Source organism: Solenopsis invicta, chromosome 6, assembly GCF_016802725.1.
Source record: "Solenopsis invicta isolate M01_SB chromosome 6, UNIL_Sinv_3.0, whole genome shotgun sequence".
NCBI classification, from domain to species: domain Eukaryota; kingdom Metazoa; phylum Arthropoda; class Insecta; order Hymenoptera; family Formicidae; genus Solenopsis; species Solenopsis invicta.
In genome coordinates, this window is record NC_052669.1 from 998,256 (window position 1) to 1,012,748 (window position 14,493).

The 14,493-nt window shown below is 31.0% G+C and overlaps 2 protein-coding genes across 5 annotated transcripts in view; one reads left to right on the forward strand and one right to left on the reverse strand.

Annotated features, from left to right (window-relative positions):
* LOC105205206 (SUN domain-containing ossification factor) overlaps positions 1–2,743 on the forward strand; it is a 55,151-nt gene extending 52,408 nt beyond the window's left edge. For all 3 annotated transcript variants that reach the window (XM_011174497.3, XM_026130601.2, XM_039450750.1), the window contains one exon: positions 473–2,743. In XM_011174497.3, the coding sequence (XP_011172799.2) occupies positions 473–1,768 (1,296 nt within the window). In that variant the 3' untranslated portion in view covers positions 1,769–2,743. The remainder of the gene's footprint in view (positions 1–472) is intronic.
* Positions 2,744–8,650: 5,907 nt separating this feature from the next.
* LOC105205208 (eEF1A lysine and N-terminal methyltransferase homolog) lies at positions 8,651–14,257 on the reverse strand. Of its 2 annotated transcripts, XM_011174500.3 has the most exons (9): positions 14,120–14,257; positions 13,816–14,020; positions 13,059–13,181; positions 11,868–12,084; positions 11,312–11,530; positions 10,669–10,928; positions 10,001–10,362; positions 9,350–9,531; positions 8,651–9,260 (listed from the first exon to the last, which is right to left on the reverse strand). In XM_011174500.3, the coding sequence occupies exons 2-9, from the start codon at positions 13,905–13,907 to the stop codon at positions 8,712–8,714; spliced, it is 2,004 nt and encodes a 667-aa protein (XP_011172802.2). In that variant the 5' UTR covers positions 13,908–14,020; positions 14,120–14,257; the 3' UTR covers positions 8,651–8,711. The 2 variants fall into 2 exon arrangements, with proteins under 2 accessions (XP_011172802.2, XP_025986387.2); XM_026130602.2 differs by having other exon boundaries at positions 13,816–14,169.
* Positions 14,258–14,493: the final 236 nt, after the last annotated feature.

Below are 14,493 nucleotides of genomic sequence, written 5' to 3' on the forward strand. Positions count from 1 at the left end.
TTTAAAAAAATGCAAATGTTGGATATCATCAATACGTTAACTCTTTCGGGTCCAGTGATACATACATGTATATACATGTATATGTCTTAAATAAAAAATGATATCTTTGATAAATATTAAGTTATTTAGTAGTTCAACTAAAGCTTTTTTGAAATATTGTGGTATAAGTATAATTATAAAATATAAAAAGGTATTTAGTTACATCGGAAAATTCTCGGATTAACCATGACAAGTTCGATGTAATGCGTAATATTACTTTTGCATAGTAATTACTGTAGGTGTGAATAATTTTAATTCCAATCATAGTATTGCAGTAATTCCATTATTATAATATCGATTCTTGTCCTTTAGGTAGAAAAATAAAATAATAAAAAGGGAATAAATTCTTCAATCTTCTAAAACAAAAAAACAAAACAATGTATTAATGAAATAATTATTAACATTATTAATGCAATTACTATAATTTTTTCAGATTTTAGAAAGAAATATGTCACTTAGCGGGCAGTATTTGGAGGAGTTAAGTCGACGCTACAAAAAGCAAGTCGAAGAAATGCAGCGCTCATTGGAGCGTGCGGTAGCTGCTATGGGAGAGGAATCTCGAAAAGGCGAGGAGCGTGATGTTAAAAGAGCGGAAGAGATCGCCATTTTGAGGGAAGAAATCGTTATACTCTCGAAATCGGTCGAAACGCTTCTTTACGATCGAGACAGTTGGCGCAGTCGAATAACTGCGATTGTTCAACATGCTTTATTTATCTGTCTGGAAGTCATTGTTATTATCTCGATTCTCTCTTACTGTCGTCGAAGGGAAGATTTTGAGGAAGAAAAACTGGAATCAGATACGAGGGATGCTGTGCGTCGAAAAAGCGCGGAAAACTTTAGTTCTCATGCCGCGGCGAAGAAAACAAAAAAGCGACGACCTAGCGAAATCGCTTCTCACATTAGCGGCACGTATCACGAGCTGATGATCGATGATCGACCTTTGGAGACAAAAAAAGAACGAAAGAAGAAGCGCAAGAAAGAAGCGTTTGCCGCTAGCGCTAGAGCAATAGTTAATACCGACGCAAGGCAGGAAGTGGTTCGTTACAAGAGTGTATTGAATGTGATTCCCGGTGGTACGACGTTGCCTTCGAGAAGATCGTCGTCCATAGATTCTCCATACTCCGAAGAGTCGCAGAATTCGGCCGGCAAGAGACCGGAATCCGCACCTGAAACCACCGTCGGTTGGTTCGACGATCAAATAGAAAGAATAGAAAGAATCGTGCAACCTGTATCGAAAGCTAAAACCTACGAGAGGGAATCTGGAACGAGTTCCGATCGTCAGGTCGACGAGCTTGGCAAACCTAATGTGTCATTAGCGGTTGTGAACAGGCCTGTCGAGAAATCAGGCTCGTGTTCAAACACGATCGAGCGGAAGCTCGAAAAGAACGGTTCGTTCAGGGCCGGTAGTATCCTTAAAGGCGCGAGACTGAGCTCGCCATCCTTCATGAAAACTGCCTTGGGTGCGAGGAGCAAAAGAAAGCTCTCTACGAATTCCACCGAGAAATGGGAGTGGAGTCAAGATTCGGAGCATTCGAATGACAGATCCTCCCAGTCTAGCCCCACAGACTTCAAGACACTGTCACAGATTGTCAGTGATCGTGCCAATGGAAGCACCGCGAACGGTTTGATCGAGGAAAGCGACGAATCGAGAAGCAGTAGCGCTACGCCTACGTCGATCAAGAAAGAGAAGAGGAGCGGTTTGAAGAAAATGGTGAGAAAGTTTTTCTGATTGAAATAGACCCGCCGCAGATATGACCTGAAACGTCGATTTTTGAATTAATAGCCGTATAAATGCGTATTCGTGAGAGTTTTAGGCTTTATACCTTGCTTTATATTTTCGTGCCAGTTTCCTCATTTTTCTCAGTTAAGTCGCTTAATTCAATTATTGTCAAAATACGGGCTCTATTTGTTATTATACGATAAAGTATAAAAATTGATTTGAACGGAAAACATGAAAATACAAAACTAGATTGAGTCAAAAGATCTCACGAACCAAATGTACGGATATACGCATTCATTTGGCGCAGAATGAAAAGTGGTCGAGAGAGTGGAATTGAGGAACTTGTCATAGTTATAATATACAAATATTTTTGTCTGAGCACGATCTTTATTTCACAGTTACTAGTCTTTCTATGAATTCGAGTGAACGATATGCGTTAATTATGTAAATCGATTAAAGTTTAATCTTTTTAATTCAAAAGACTGCATGTACATTTGAAGAATGTATTATATCTTAGAGAGAGAGACTTGAGAGAGTGATAACTTACACAATATTTTGAAATGTTACGGATCGAAATTGAAAAAAAATCTCACGTGGTCGCGTAAATTCGAGAAACTTCTTCCACCTTGTAAAAAGTGCTTAGCTTTATGCGCTGTTATCGGAACTATGTTTTACTTTTACTAGTAATAATGGTATCATACGTAATCAATCAGCGTTTGGCGTACGCATTAATAATAAGTGCAGCGAAATACGTAAGTTTATTATAAAGCATACGCTAACGCAAGGTTAAATGTGATCCCACCGTTGTGGAAAAAAAGATGAGTAAAATATGACATACGAGAATAGAGTAGCTTGCGTAGTATATATAATTATGATTGATCTTAATCGATGCAACGGCAGTGACTACAACGGTCTAGAGAACATTTCTATGTTTTCATTTTAGATCGGATTATTTAATATTTATCTACAAATTATCGCCAAAGAGAAAAAGAACGAAAGAAAGAGAGAGTATGAATGAGCGAATAAAAGTTGCGAGCAAGTTTTTACAACATTAGCAATTTACTGTCGCATAATCAAAGAAAATTAATTTTCATTTTCAGTGTATGTGAATATGTGAAAAGGTATGAAAAGTAAGAAAATACGAAATTTTTTAATTCTACTAGTGATTTACACTTCACTGCTGAGGTGCTATTTCATGCAGCAAAGCTTTACTGATAAAGATCCCCCCCCCCCACTCCATCGATTTTTGTCAAAGTAGCTACTTCAACAAAGACACATTCATCAATAAACACTCCGATATTCCTAGAATATTATATGAATATTATTAAAAATCAAAATAATATTAAAATAATAATCCAAGAATATTATTTTGAGAATATAATATTTTTTAATATTATAGGAATATATTGTATTAATGTTATCAATATGAATTATTATGCATAAAACATTTCCATAAACTTTATAATTATTATATTTAAAAGGTATAATATTCTCGATAATTTAAAATATTGAAGTAAATAGTATTATTTACTTTTCATATAATATTCATATAATATTATCGGGAATGGACATATAACCACTTTTTATTAATATTAAATAATATCATAACGTTTATAGGGCATGCACTCACACTAAAAAAAGTGCTGCTGAAGTAAAAGTAAAAAAATTCTAATAATTTGAGTTGATACATCTAAGAATTATAGTTTTAGTAAAAATATGACACAAAAGACAAGTTTGGCAGAAAATCCGAACGAGATAAATATATATTATAATCCATTAGTTGATTACTTGATTTTACTGATAAATAATTTTATGTGTTAATTATGCTCAAAATAAATGACATTTTTTTTAAGTGCTAACTTATCAACGCTGCTTTGCATTTGGATAGAGTGGAAAGGTCTTCACCAGCGAAGCTTTGCTGCATGAAATCACATCTCTCTCTTGACAGTTCACTGTTCCTTTAATTAATGTAAAAACACAATATAAAGGTAATATCATGGTATAATCATGATATAAGAATAAAAGGAACACACAGTTAAAATAAATTAATTCAACTTTGTTGTTACCGAAATCATGCACTGAAGGAATTGATCGGTAAACTTCATATGGAGAATCAGCGATTCAATCTTCTTGTATACAAAGAATTGTCTTAAAGCTAGATTCTACTTCTTTGGTCGAAAGTTAGGTCATTTTTTTGATTTTTTTTCGGATCTAAGAAAGGAATTTAGGACTTTTTGCATTTTATTTATTACACTTTAAAATGTATAAAAATATTTTTTATGAACAAAATTAAAAATGGCGGCAGCCATTGTATCAATTAGAGTTGGTATACCATATCGATCCGAGTAACTTTTTTATTTATGCGGTTCAACCTTGAACAGGATTCCAACTGTAAAAATTGTGTCATAAAGTTGTAGGAAAATTTATTTAAAAGTATTAAATTTATTAGAGAATGAATCATAATGTAAAATAAAATATTAGACAGTTTTAAAATGGCTGCTTATCAAACTTTAAGTTTATTTTTGATTGCTTTTTTTTCAAATTCAGTGCTGTGCCAAAAATACTAATTTTTTTTAATTCTCTATTGAGATTTATCCTCTAATAAAAAAATATCTAATTATCGTACAATTTGGTCGAATTTAATCGATTAATCGGTTCGCGAGATCAAACAACATTGTTCCGAGAAAAATGCATTAAAAATTAAACTGACATGGGAAACCCCAGAAGTGATATATTCGTGTTTTTCGATTTTTTTGGTGGCAGTGGTGGTCTTGAAGCAGAAAAAAATACAACACGTATTTTTTTGGCTCACCAAAAAAATTGGTATCGAAAAACACGAGTATCATTTCTAGAGTTTCTCTTGTAAATATTAGATAAAATTAGTTACATACTTCTTATTGTTAGTACCTACTATTATCGACCAAAAATGTGCCTCACAGGTCTATGCTGTTCTCTATATGAAGAAAAGCAAAAGTTTTCGCCACAGGCATATAAATTGGCCAAATAATCCAACTTTATGTCAACTGTGTCACACTAGTGCATTGTTGCGTTTTCAAACATATCTTCTTAAATAACTCGAATACCACAAAATCGTTTTACAGACATAATCTACACACTTTAAAAATATAAAAAAATGTAAGAAAAAAATCGATTTTTTTAACCAAAAGAAGTAGTACCCTTAAGAAAGAAGTTGTTTTTACTTCAGTTTGAAATTCGCAAACGTTAGCGTGATACTTTATAAATGCGCTGTACTACTTAATCTATATATTTTCGCTATTTTCGGTTTTATTATAAAATTTCCGGTATTCTATGTTGGCTTTTCGATTCTTTAAGGGGATAATGAACCTAAGGCCGAACTTTCTCAACGTCGGTATTATGGGAAGCCCGACTGCCGGGTTCTCCTTGTATGGTTAAATAAAAAAAAGATAAATTTAATGTTCTCGCTATAAAGTCGATTTGGTATGAGGTACATTAATGTCTATTTAATGTCTTTAATTGAGAAGGATTTTTAAATCTGTAAATGCATTTAGAAAAACGGCATGCGCGAAAATTAATCAAATTTGGTCGGTAAAAAGGACATCTTTAGCATCCCTTTAAATGAATGTAAAGTTTCAAGAAGAGAAATTTATTTTTATTTGGCTACAGAAATTCAATAAGCCCAGTTTTTCTAATAAACAATTTTTTTTACTTTTATCCGAATATTAATTGATGGATTTATCTAGCGTAGTTATATACAAGAAAAAGTCATATTTCGTACTGGTTATTTCATCACATTGTCTGCTTTTTACAATAATGAAAAGATACTAATTACAAGAAAGATATAGCTGCAACCAAAAAATTGCAACGGTTTTCATTACTTCTTTATTAAATGAATCGATATACTCGATGAAATATTAAACTATCTTAGATTTCTCTTGTTTCTTTTTTTTCTATAAATAAAAATTGTAGATAATAGACGTTGCTTGCATTGAAACTTTGATTGCTATTTTATTAGAAAATTTGCAAATTTTATTTACGAATGAGAAAGAATTTGAAAAAAAAATATATCGACGTTAAAGCTTTTGGACATTTTCTATGTTTCATCTTTCCTTGAAATGTGTAATTCGATTTTTTTACCTTACTTTCTCTGATCTGCCGTTCTTGTCTTCCATCCAACAATAACATGTTAAGTGACGTTTATTTTGTAGAAACACAAAATTTTCTGTAGGTATACGTAGTGATTTCAACATCATTTGTCTTTTTTTCCAAGAGTTAGATTTACATTTACATCGTGAATTTAATAATGTAGACGTATAATTTTCGATATATGACAGCATATGCAGCACGACTGTTATTTAATTAAATAATAAATAGCTGGCTATGTCTAGCCCTAATTTTGTAAAGTGCACATGCAGACGTTTCTTTGTCGATATCCTAACATTACATACATTGTATTCTGGAAATTAACAACGATTGTGCCAGCATTTTGTATCCGATAAAGAAATGCGCTGTGATAAACCCTCCTGAGATTTGCGAAATGCAGCAATTGCAAGTCAATTGCATGCGAAGACATAGGAAAAAAAAGGAAGAATTAAAAAACAGAGGAAAGTGACGAGGAGTAAGTGAATTTAGAATGACTTAAACCTTAAATGTGTCCTATTACTTAATGTGCATTTAAAGACCATAGATAATCAATACAAATTTTAAAGACCATAATTTTTTGAAGCGTATGTAGTATACGTGGACAATGGTTCAGACTTTTTTTTGCGAGTTTTTTTAGAGAATATATTTTTTAGATGTAAGTTTTATTGTCACTTGCATATATTGTCAATCCAGTGATTATTTGTGTGCGATACTACGAAATACTTTAGTAATATTATATCGTAGTTTTTCATAATGCATAACGGGACTACTAGCGAATTGTCTGTCCTAGCGAATTTGTGACATGATTTTATGGAACAATGTACAGAAGAATTGAACGACAACGCAAAACTCGTTTCCTGACATATATTAGTTTTGTTAGTGTGATATTTATTCTTTCTAATTTAAAAATAAAAGTGTAAGTATAATCGATAAATAACAGGCAATTGCGGAAATAAGAAAAGAAAATGACTTCTAATTATTATATCATAATACATTGTATATTAATATAATATTATGTTATATCACAACTCTATGTCTTTATAGCAAAATGTAATTGTATATGTTACTTAAATCTGTTTTTAGAAATACTACGAAAAAGTTTAGTTTGATTGTTTAACATAAAAAGTGCGTGCTTCGGATTATAGAATTTAAGCGATTTCTGAGTTTTTTTTTACGTATCTGTTTATTACAAGAATGTTTAAAAATATTTATAATCGAATTAAAATATTATTTCTTATTTGAGAAAACAATAGAATAGTTAAATGTAATGATTAAACATCACGACGTAAGAGAACATTACATATCGTTTATTTACAGTTAGTAGAATTGTATAATATTCCCTCTGTTCGAGTTATTTATTAATTTATGACAAAGATTATAACGATTTAACCTATGTTTTAAACATTAAATATAATGCGAAAAAAATTTGTTAATTCTGTTATGTTACTAATGATTCGTTAGTAACATTTTAGCAGAATTGCGAAAGTAATCGAGTTATGTATTTTTTTTGTGGATTATTTTATGCTAGTCTGTAACTGCGAAATATCTATCATTTATATTATATTAAGATATTAATTTTCTTCACCAAGAAAATTCGCGTTGCTGCATATATCCGATATTTTAATTTTTATAAACGTATGAATAATAAGTGATTTAATGCCACGTTTGAATGGGGATGTTTGGACTGATTTTTAAATAGGCATGTATAAGAAATGTAAATATATGATAGAGTAAAATGATAATATCGCGATACGGGTAGTTGTATTATTCTCTACGAATTGTTTCTATCTATCTATCTATCTATCTATCTATCTATCTATCTATCTATATATATATATATATATATATATATGTGTGTGTGTGTGTAAACTTGAAAAAAAATTTCTGTACAGACTGTTTCCATTTATAAATCTTACCAACATAATGATATATAATATATAGATAATTTATATGTAAATATATATATAATAAATAAAATAGATATTTATATATAATAAATATATATTATATAGAAATTTTAAACAAAGTTAATTGTTCGTCCTATTTTTGAAAAAAGAGAACTACATTAAATCCATTAATTTTGATTATTTAGGAGCAGTCATATAAATTAAAAACCCATATTAAATATTGATTTAGCCGGACCAACATTTTTCATATTTATATTTTCAATATTAATTTATTAAGTAAATACGTGAAAAAATAGTGGACTTTACGTTAGACATGAATCATTCGATCGCGTGTGCTACACATGCATCTTTTATACATGTCAATGTGTCATGTAGAATGACATTTTATGTATTTTTTTTATTTATGCACTTATAAAAATTTATTTATTATAGATACGTTCCTATACTTTGATATATACTATACATTGACATGAATATTTGAATGATTTATTGTATTATGGAAAGGTATGTGTGAAAAAGCTGAAGTTATATATGTATACATACATACATACGTGTGTGTGTGTGTGTGTGTGTGTGTGGTGAAGGAGTATATATGTGTAAGATTGCTCCTATTGTTGAATGTTTAGTCAATTATCGTAATAATTGTTATTCATGCGTCTGAATTCCAATTGCTTGTAATTAAATTGTACTTCTGTAAATATGAAAGTAATTGCATATAATTAATTAATGAAGTAATAAAGTTGCCAAAAGATTCATCATGTAGATTCAATATTTTACGGATTTTTATGTATATATTTTTTGTGTTATAAAAACTATTTTCCTTGAATTGTACGGCTCATAGGAGATGTTTTGAAAGATATGGTTAATTATTAAAAATTATATTTTTAATTTTATTTGTCACGATGAACATATCTACAAAGTGATTACGATTCTACAGATAAACTTTCTAAAAGTTTGGAGACTTCAAATGATTCCTTGAAAGAGGATAATTTTCTTGCGGTCGCTCGCTCATTCAAGTCGACAACGGCGAGTTTAAGTCTGTTTTTCCATTCTTTTAGATTGTGTTTTTCGAGGGAACACATAACAATCTCGTTTATTTCATCTTGAATGGCGTGATAGGTGATCGATTGGAACACCAATTTTAGATCATCTTTGATTTTTTGCTTCAAACTTTGGTCTCTGCTGACCAGATTTAAGATAAAAAGACCATTTTCCGTCAAGCACGTCGCGACTGCTTTTAGCACTGACATTTCGAGAAATTGTTTAGGTGGACAACTGATTCCGACGGTAGTGTCTTTGCTATCGACGTCGAACAGTATCGCCTTATACTTCGTTTTAGATGTCGCGGCGTCTTTAATATATCGAATTCCATCCGCGATCTCTACTCTCATTCGGTCATCGAGAATAAGATTGAAGTATTCGGTAGCTACTTTTAACATCGCATTGTCAATTTCGACTGCAGTAATTTTTAGCTGGAACAAAACAATAAAAATTCTCTTTAACAAAGAAAAAAGGGTTAAAGTACATAACGTTTAACGACGCTATAATAATGAATACACACTTTGGGAAAACATTGATGTAAGAACATGCAAAGACCACCACCTCCAAGTCCTATAATCATAATTTTGTCCTGTTCTTTTGTGTCGATTATCGCATTTACGCCAGCACTCATATGTATGTGATGTTCACAAGCTAAGAATCCAGGATCGGCTATTTTTTTTGTTTTACCACGTCTAGATTTTGCTGTAAATAATTGTCATCAGTAATATTCTTAATTTTCTAGAAAAACAAAATAGAAGAAGAAACTTATTTTTCATTTTTTTTAAATATGAAAAATATAACTGATAATGAGATATTAGTATTTGCAATTTTCGGGAAAGATTTTAGGGAAAAATCCGTTTTTTTCTTTTTTTCCCAAAAAATATGGAAAAGTACGAATATGATAATATTAGCAGGCTTTATTGGTGAATTACTTGTTAGAGCTCTAAAATATGAAAGAAATATTAAAATCATTGATATGTGCATGAAGGATAACACAAGTGACATTATCTTAAAACCAGAAAAAATCTGGAAAAGTATGGTAAGAAAAAAAACTAGAAAAAATTCATAAAATTTTCGAAGTATTATTTTTTTGGGTTAAAGACATTAGTCATCAGTCACAATTTTGTGCAATTATTATAGAATTTCTGAAGTTGTCGTGAATATTTAATACCTTCCTTCAATCTGGCTTCACTCTGAATGACGTACGGATTATTGAGGAATACAAGCCGCCGGAACTCGTGGCCATCTTTCTCCACTTCTTCAATAACGAACGGCCCACTAATGTCGCTCTTCCCTTCGTAACAAACGTTTCGAACTCCAACATCGGAACCCAGAGACAAAAAGGGAATGTCGTTTTTGCATAAATCGGCTGGTGCTAAATTACGAACGCAATCTTCCAACTCCGTTTTCACGGCGTCCCAATTTTCGAATTTGTGTTCCCTGCGTAAGGTGACAATTGCGAGTCTGTCTCGCTGCGCGCTTTTCAGAACCTGCTGTCGTCCTTCTTTCGTACTGAACAACCAATCTGTTTCTCTGTTAATCGAGAAAAAAATGAAGCGTATAGTCTTGTAATTTATAACAATTGCTAAGATTACTGCATCAATCATTGAACAATCCCCGGTGAATGATTAAAGAAAAATATTAAAATAATAAGACTTCAAAGTAATAAATAATAAATAGATATTTTTTAGATCTAATTTTCATACAGATTAAAATAACTTTTTCCTATTTCGAAAATGTAATTATATTATTTTATTTGTTCAGACTGCTTCGATTTTTTGTTTATTCATTGATTAATGATCTTACTAAATTTTACTTTAACAAATAAATTGAACATACTTTCCTTGTGGAACAATGAAAGCCGCGTATGTCTTTGCCCCATGCGTGCGTGGTTGATCAAGAACATAGACGGTGTATCGTGGATGCTTGTCACCCGGACGATGCAAATCTAGCGATACTTCTCCCACGTCGGCGACACTTCTTTTGTAAAGACTGTTGCACACCAATGCCGATTGTTGAGCAGATAGTACGGCGGATACCATGTCGTCTGTCGTAGATAATCGTTCAGGTGGGCCATCGACCAGAGCCATCTCGAGAACCTACCGGGATTACAATCTACAAAAATAATTTCGGCAAATTTGCTTACCTGACTAAGATTGAGATAACATAGACAGGAAAAAAACAAAAAAAATATGGTCAAAAATAATATTGTATTACTAATTAATAATTTAATAAAATAAGTCAAAACACACAATGTAAATTATGTAAAATACAAATCATATTATAAATAAACATTAACAATATAATTAAGAATGTATCAAATATTGCTCGATCGAAAAAAGCTGCATATAAAATTTGAAAAATCTATCAGAAGAGATATTAAAATATTTATTATATAAAAAAGATATATTTTAATTTTAGCCATGTTTTTTTTATTTTATCCCCTATGCAACAAAAGAATTCTAACGAATTGCATACATACGGTCTGGGATAATTTGGTGAATTTTGTAGCAATGATCATAAAGACCGGAACTAAACTGCCTTCCTCCGCACGTGCTTTAGACTCGGCTTTGTGACATCGTGCTACGCGGAACATAAAGCCTGAAGCGGGAAAGTATGACAGGAGTTTACGCAGAATGTGTTCCTGTAGCAATGATATGCAGACATACCTGCCTCCATTTCGTAACACTCGTGTGATTTCCTAAAATAAAAATTTAGTTTAAACAATATAATTTAAACTAGACTATTTAAGCTTTATAGTGTCTAAGATATTTATAACTTCATTATTAAAACTGATAATAAAATTTAATTTGTAATATTATTTCTAGCTTCAGTTTATAATTGCATTTTGATTAACTGTGTTTGATGCACAACTAAAAAGTATAAATGTTGATATTTAAAATTTACATAAAAAATATTATTAGACCAACATCTAATCGCGACCGTAATTGACGTTTCTTTACATACTTGTGTAATTTTGGCTAAAAAAAAAAAAAAAAAAAATTACAGTAGTTTCTTTAGTAAAATCAGGAATTCACCTTGAAATATTTATCAATTATAGATATCGTTGCTTCTTTGGTATCTGGCATTAGAGCATCCAATGTACCTTTGTCAAGAATTACACTGAATTTTTCATCAGGATACGTCATTTGTGTGGCATCCATATGTTCATACACCAGATCCGGCCTTGTGTCATTATTTATATCACGCATTTGTTTGATGACAATATGTGATATATCAATATTAAAGATATTTCTGTAAAGTCAACCTTGTATATTTATATATTCTTCCATAGCAGTTTAGTGCCTACATTATAAAGCTATTTTATATAGCTTAACCAATTTCTACCACTGTAGGATTTAATTTTTAATTTTGATTTTTTTTCTAATTTTAATTCTAAGAATAAGAAAAATTGAGGTTAATTTACATTGATAAAAGTGGACACACAATTGTGCTTTATAATACTTCTAATCACTTACGAGTTACAACTACATTATATTATTGTAAAATAGCCTTAATAGAGGTGTGTGAATAGTCACATTTCAATCAAATTTCAATCAAATCTAAAAGGTTTAAATTCGAGAATTTCGAATCATCGATGATTTAATTTCGAATCAATCACATTTTGAATGTTTAATTTATATCTCCCGCATAACCAGTTTTGTATCAGCACGTATCAATTCTTGTGCCTGATTATCTATTTCCAAAAACTTTTCTTCCATTTCTAAATTTTATAAACTTTTTAAAAATTTGTACACGATAGACAATCGTTTTTATAAAATTGTTTCATTTTTTAGATTTGTATCATTTGTGTGTAATAAAAAATTTTTAATTAATGCTTAAGTTTCTAGTATCACTAGTTACTGTGTACAATAATTAATTTCCTAATTACTATTTGTTGTATATAGCGCATGATATATAGTATTAAAATACTTTTTAATGAGTTACATAAAATGTTATACACTATGTTTCTTATAAATTTTATATCAAAACTTTTTATTTTTGAAATTTTGAAATTTCTAAAATTACCATTTAACCAGGTTTTTAAAATTATTGGATAATTTACTGTAATTTATTGTAGAGAGTGACTTTCATAGAATTTTCATTTCTATGAACATGTTATTAAAGATTTGAATCAATTTGATCACACAAATACTTGATTTGCACACTTTTAGCTTTCAAAAATTTGGCAAATTATGACTACAAAGGATATATATGAAAAGATGTACCTGTAACCAACATCATATAAAGACATGCTTAATGTGGAATTTCCACAGCCAACGATTAGAATGTTATCCTTTATTTTGATATATTTTGTAAGTATTTCACATAATTCTGGATATTCACCATACCTGAAACCAGACATAATGATGAACAATGTATGTTACAAAGATATATAAAAAACATAATTAATTCTCTGTATACACTTTTCATCATCTTCTCTATAAATGTTAAGTAATGATATTTCTGAATTAATTTGCATTCTTTTTCCAAGTATAAAAAAATTTGTAGACCTGTTTGAACGTGTTTTGTCCAGTTTTTTTAAATATAAGATTACTCACAAGTTTCACTCATACAAAATGATAGTTCCACAGACTCCTATAAAACTTTGCTAATGTGCCATTTGAATTTTAGTTGACTAATAAAGTTGATCAACCATATCAATCAAATGTCATTTCAAACTTTTTTTATCCCCTGGTCTAAATCTCCTATCTCATTCCATCTTTACACAGCAAGCGTTTGAAACTTCATATGGAGTCTCTCTAATTCACTTGTGTGTTCAAGAGTTAACTTAGATAGTCAGATCTGCTTGGGTCTGCTCCAAATAAACTCGAAATAGATAAAACGAACGATACTAACGTTGGTGCAATCAGGTCTTAAGTCTTAATTTTTCAAGAAGTTAGCTTAGCTTTTTACAAAAGTAATGCGTAGATATTCATGTTAAATTGTATGTACAAAGAATTAACATATCAACAAAATTTTTACCATTCAAATGCTTTCTTGCCACGTTTTTTGAAGAACGTGTTCCAGTATTCTGCATGACTGAATTCCTCGTGCGTTTTTGGGAGAAGATTCATATTTTACAATATTTGTACAACAGGCGCACACAGGATAGACAAGCTGTTTGGTTATCTTCTATCACAAATTGAATTTTAATATTGCATATTCTGCGCAATATTAAGAAAGCCAGCTACAGAATAACATAACGTGAACTTTTGTAAGTGTTATAAAAATTTTACATATCTCATTTCTTCGTAAAATAGTTGGATTTTTGAAAAAAGAACGATACCAGAAAAGAACCACCGTGACCAAGAGTAGAGTACCTTAAGTTACTTGAGGTACATACAGTCGTGTTCATTATAGTTGCGACACTTTTTCTTCGATGGTTTTTGGAATGTTGTTTTGCTCATCGAGCGGTGAACGTAATTGGCTGGATCCACAAGTAAGAACCAATCATGTTCTCAGCTCTTGTTATAGTTGCGCGTTCAGAAACGCATCGAAGAAAAAGTGTCGCAACTATAATGAACACGACTGTACAATGTACTCTAACCAAGAAAATGCGCACCCCTGTGCACCTCGGTGCGTTAGCGATAGAGGCGCTTTTAAGCCCGTATCACACTACAAACTCCCGACTATGACTCGACAAATGACTCCGACTCCCGA

Bases quoted from the DNA above. Each gene is read 5' to 3' on its own strand.
- LOC105205208 (XM_011174500.3), bottom strand. From the start codon at position 13,907: ATGAATCTTCTCCCAAAAACGCACGAGGAATTCAGTCATGCAGAATAC. The intron at 13,182-13,815 runs GTAAAAATTTTG...GTCTGGTTTCAG, and splicing joins GGCAAGAAAGCATTTGAATG to GTATGGTGAATATCCAGAAT. The intron at 10,929-11,311 runs GTATGTATGCAA...TAATCCCGGTAG, and splicing joins TCACCAAATTATCCCAGACC to GTTCTCGAGATGGCTCTGGT.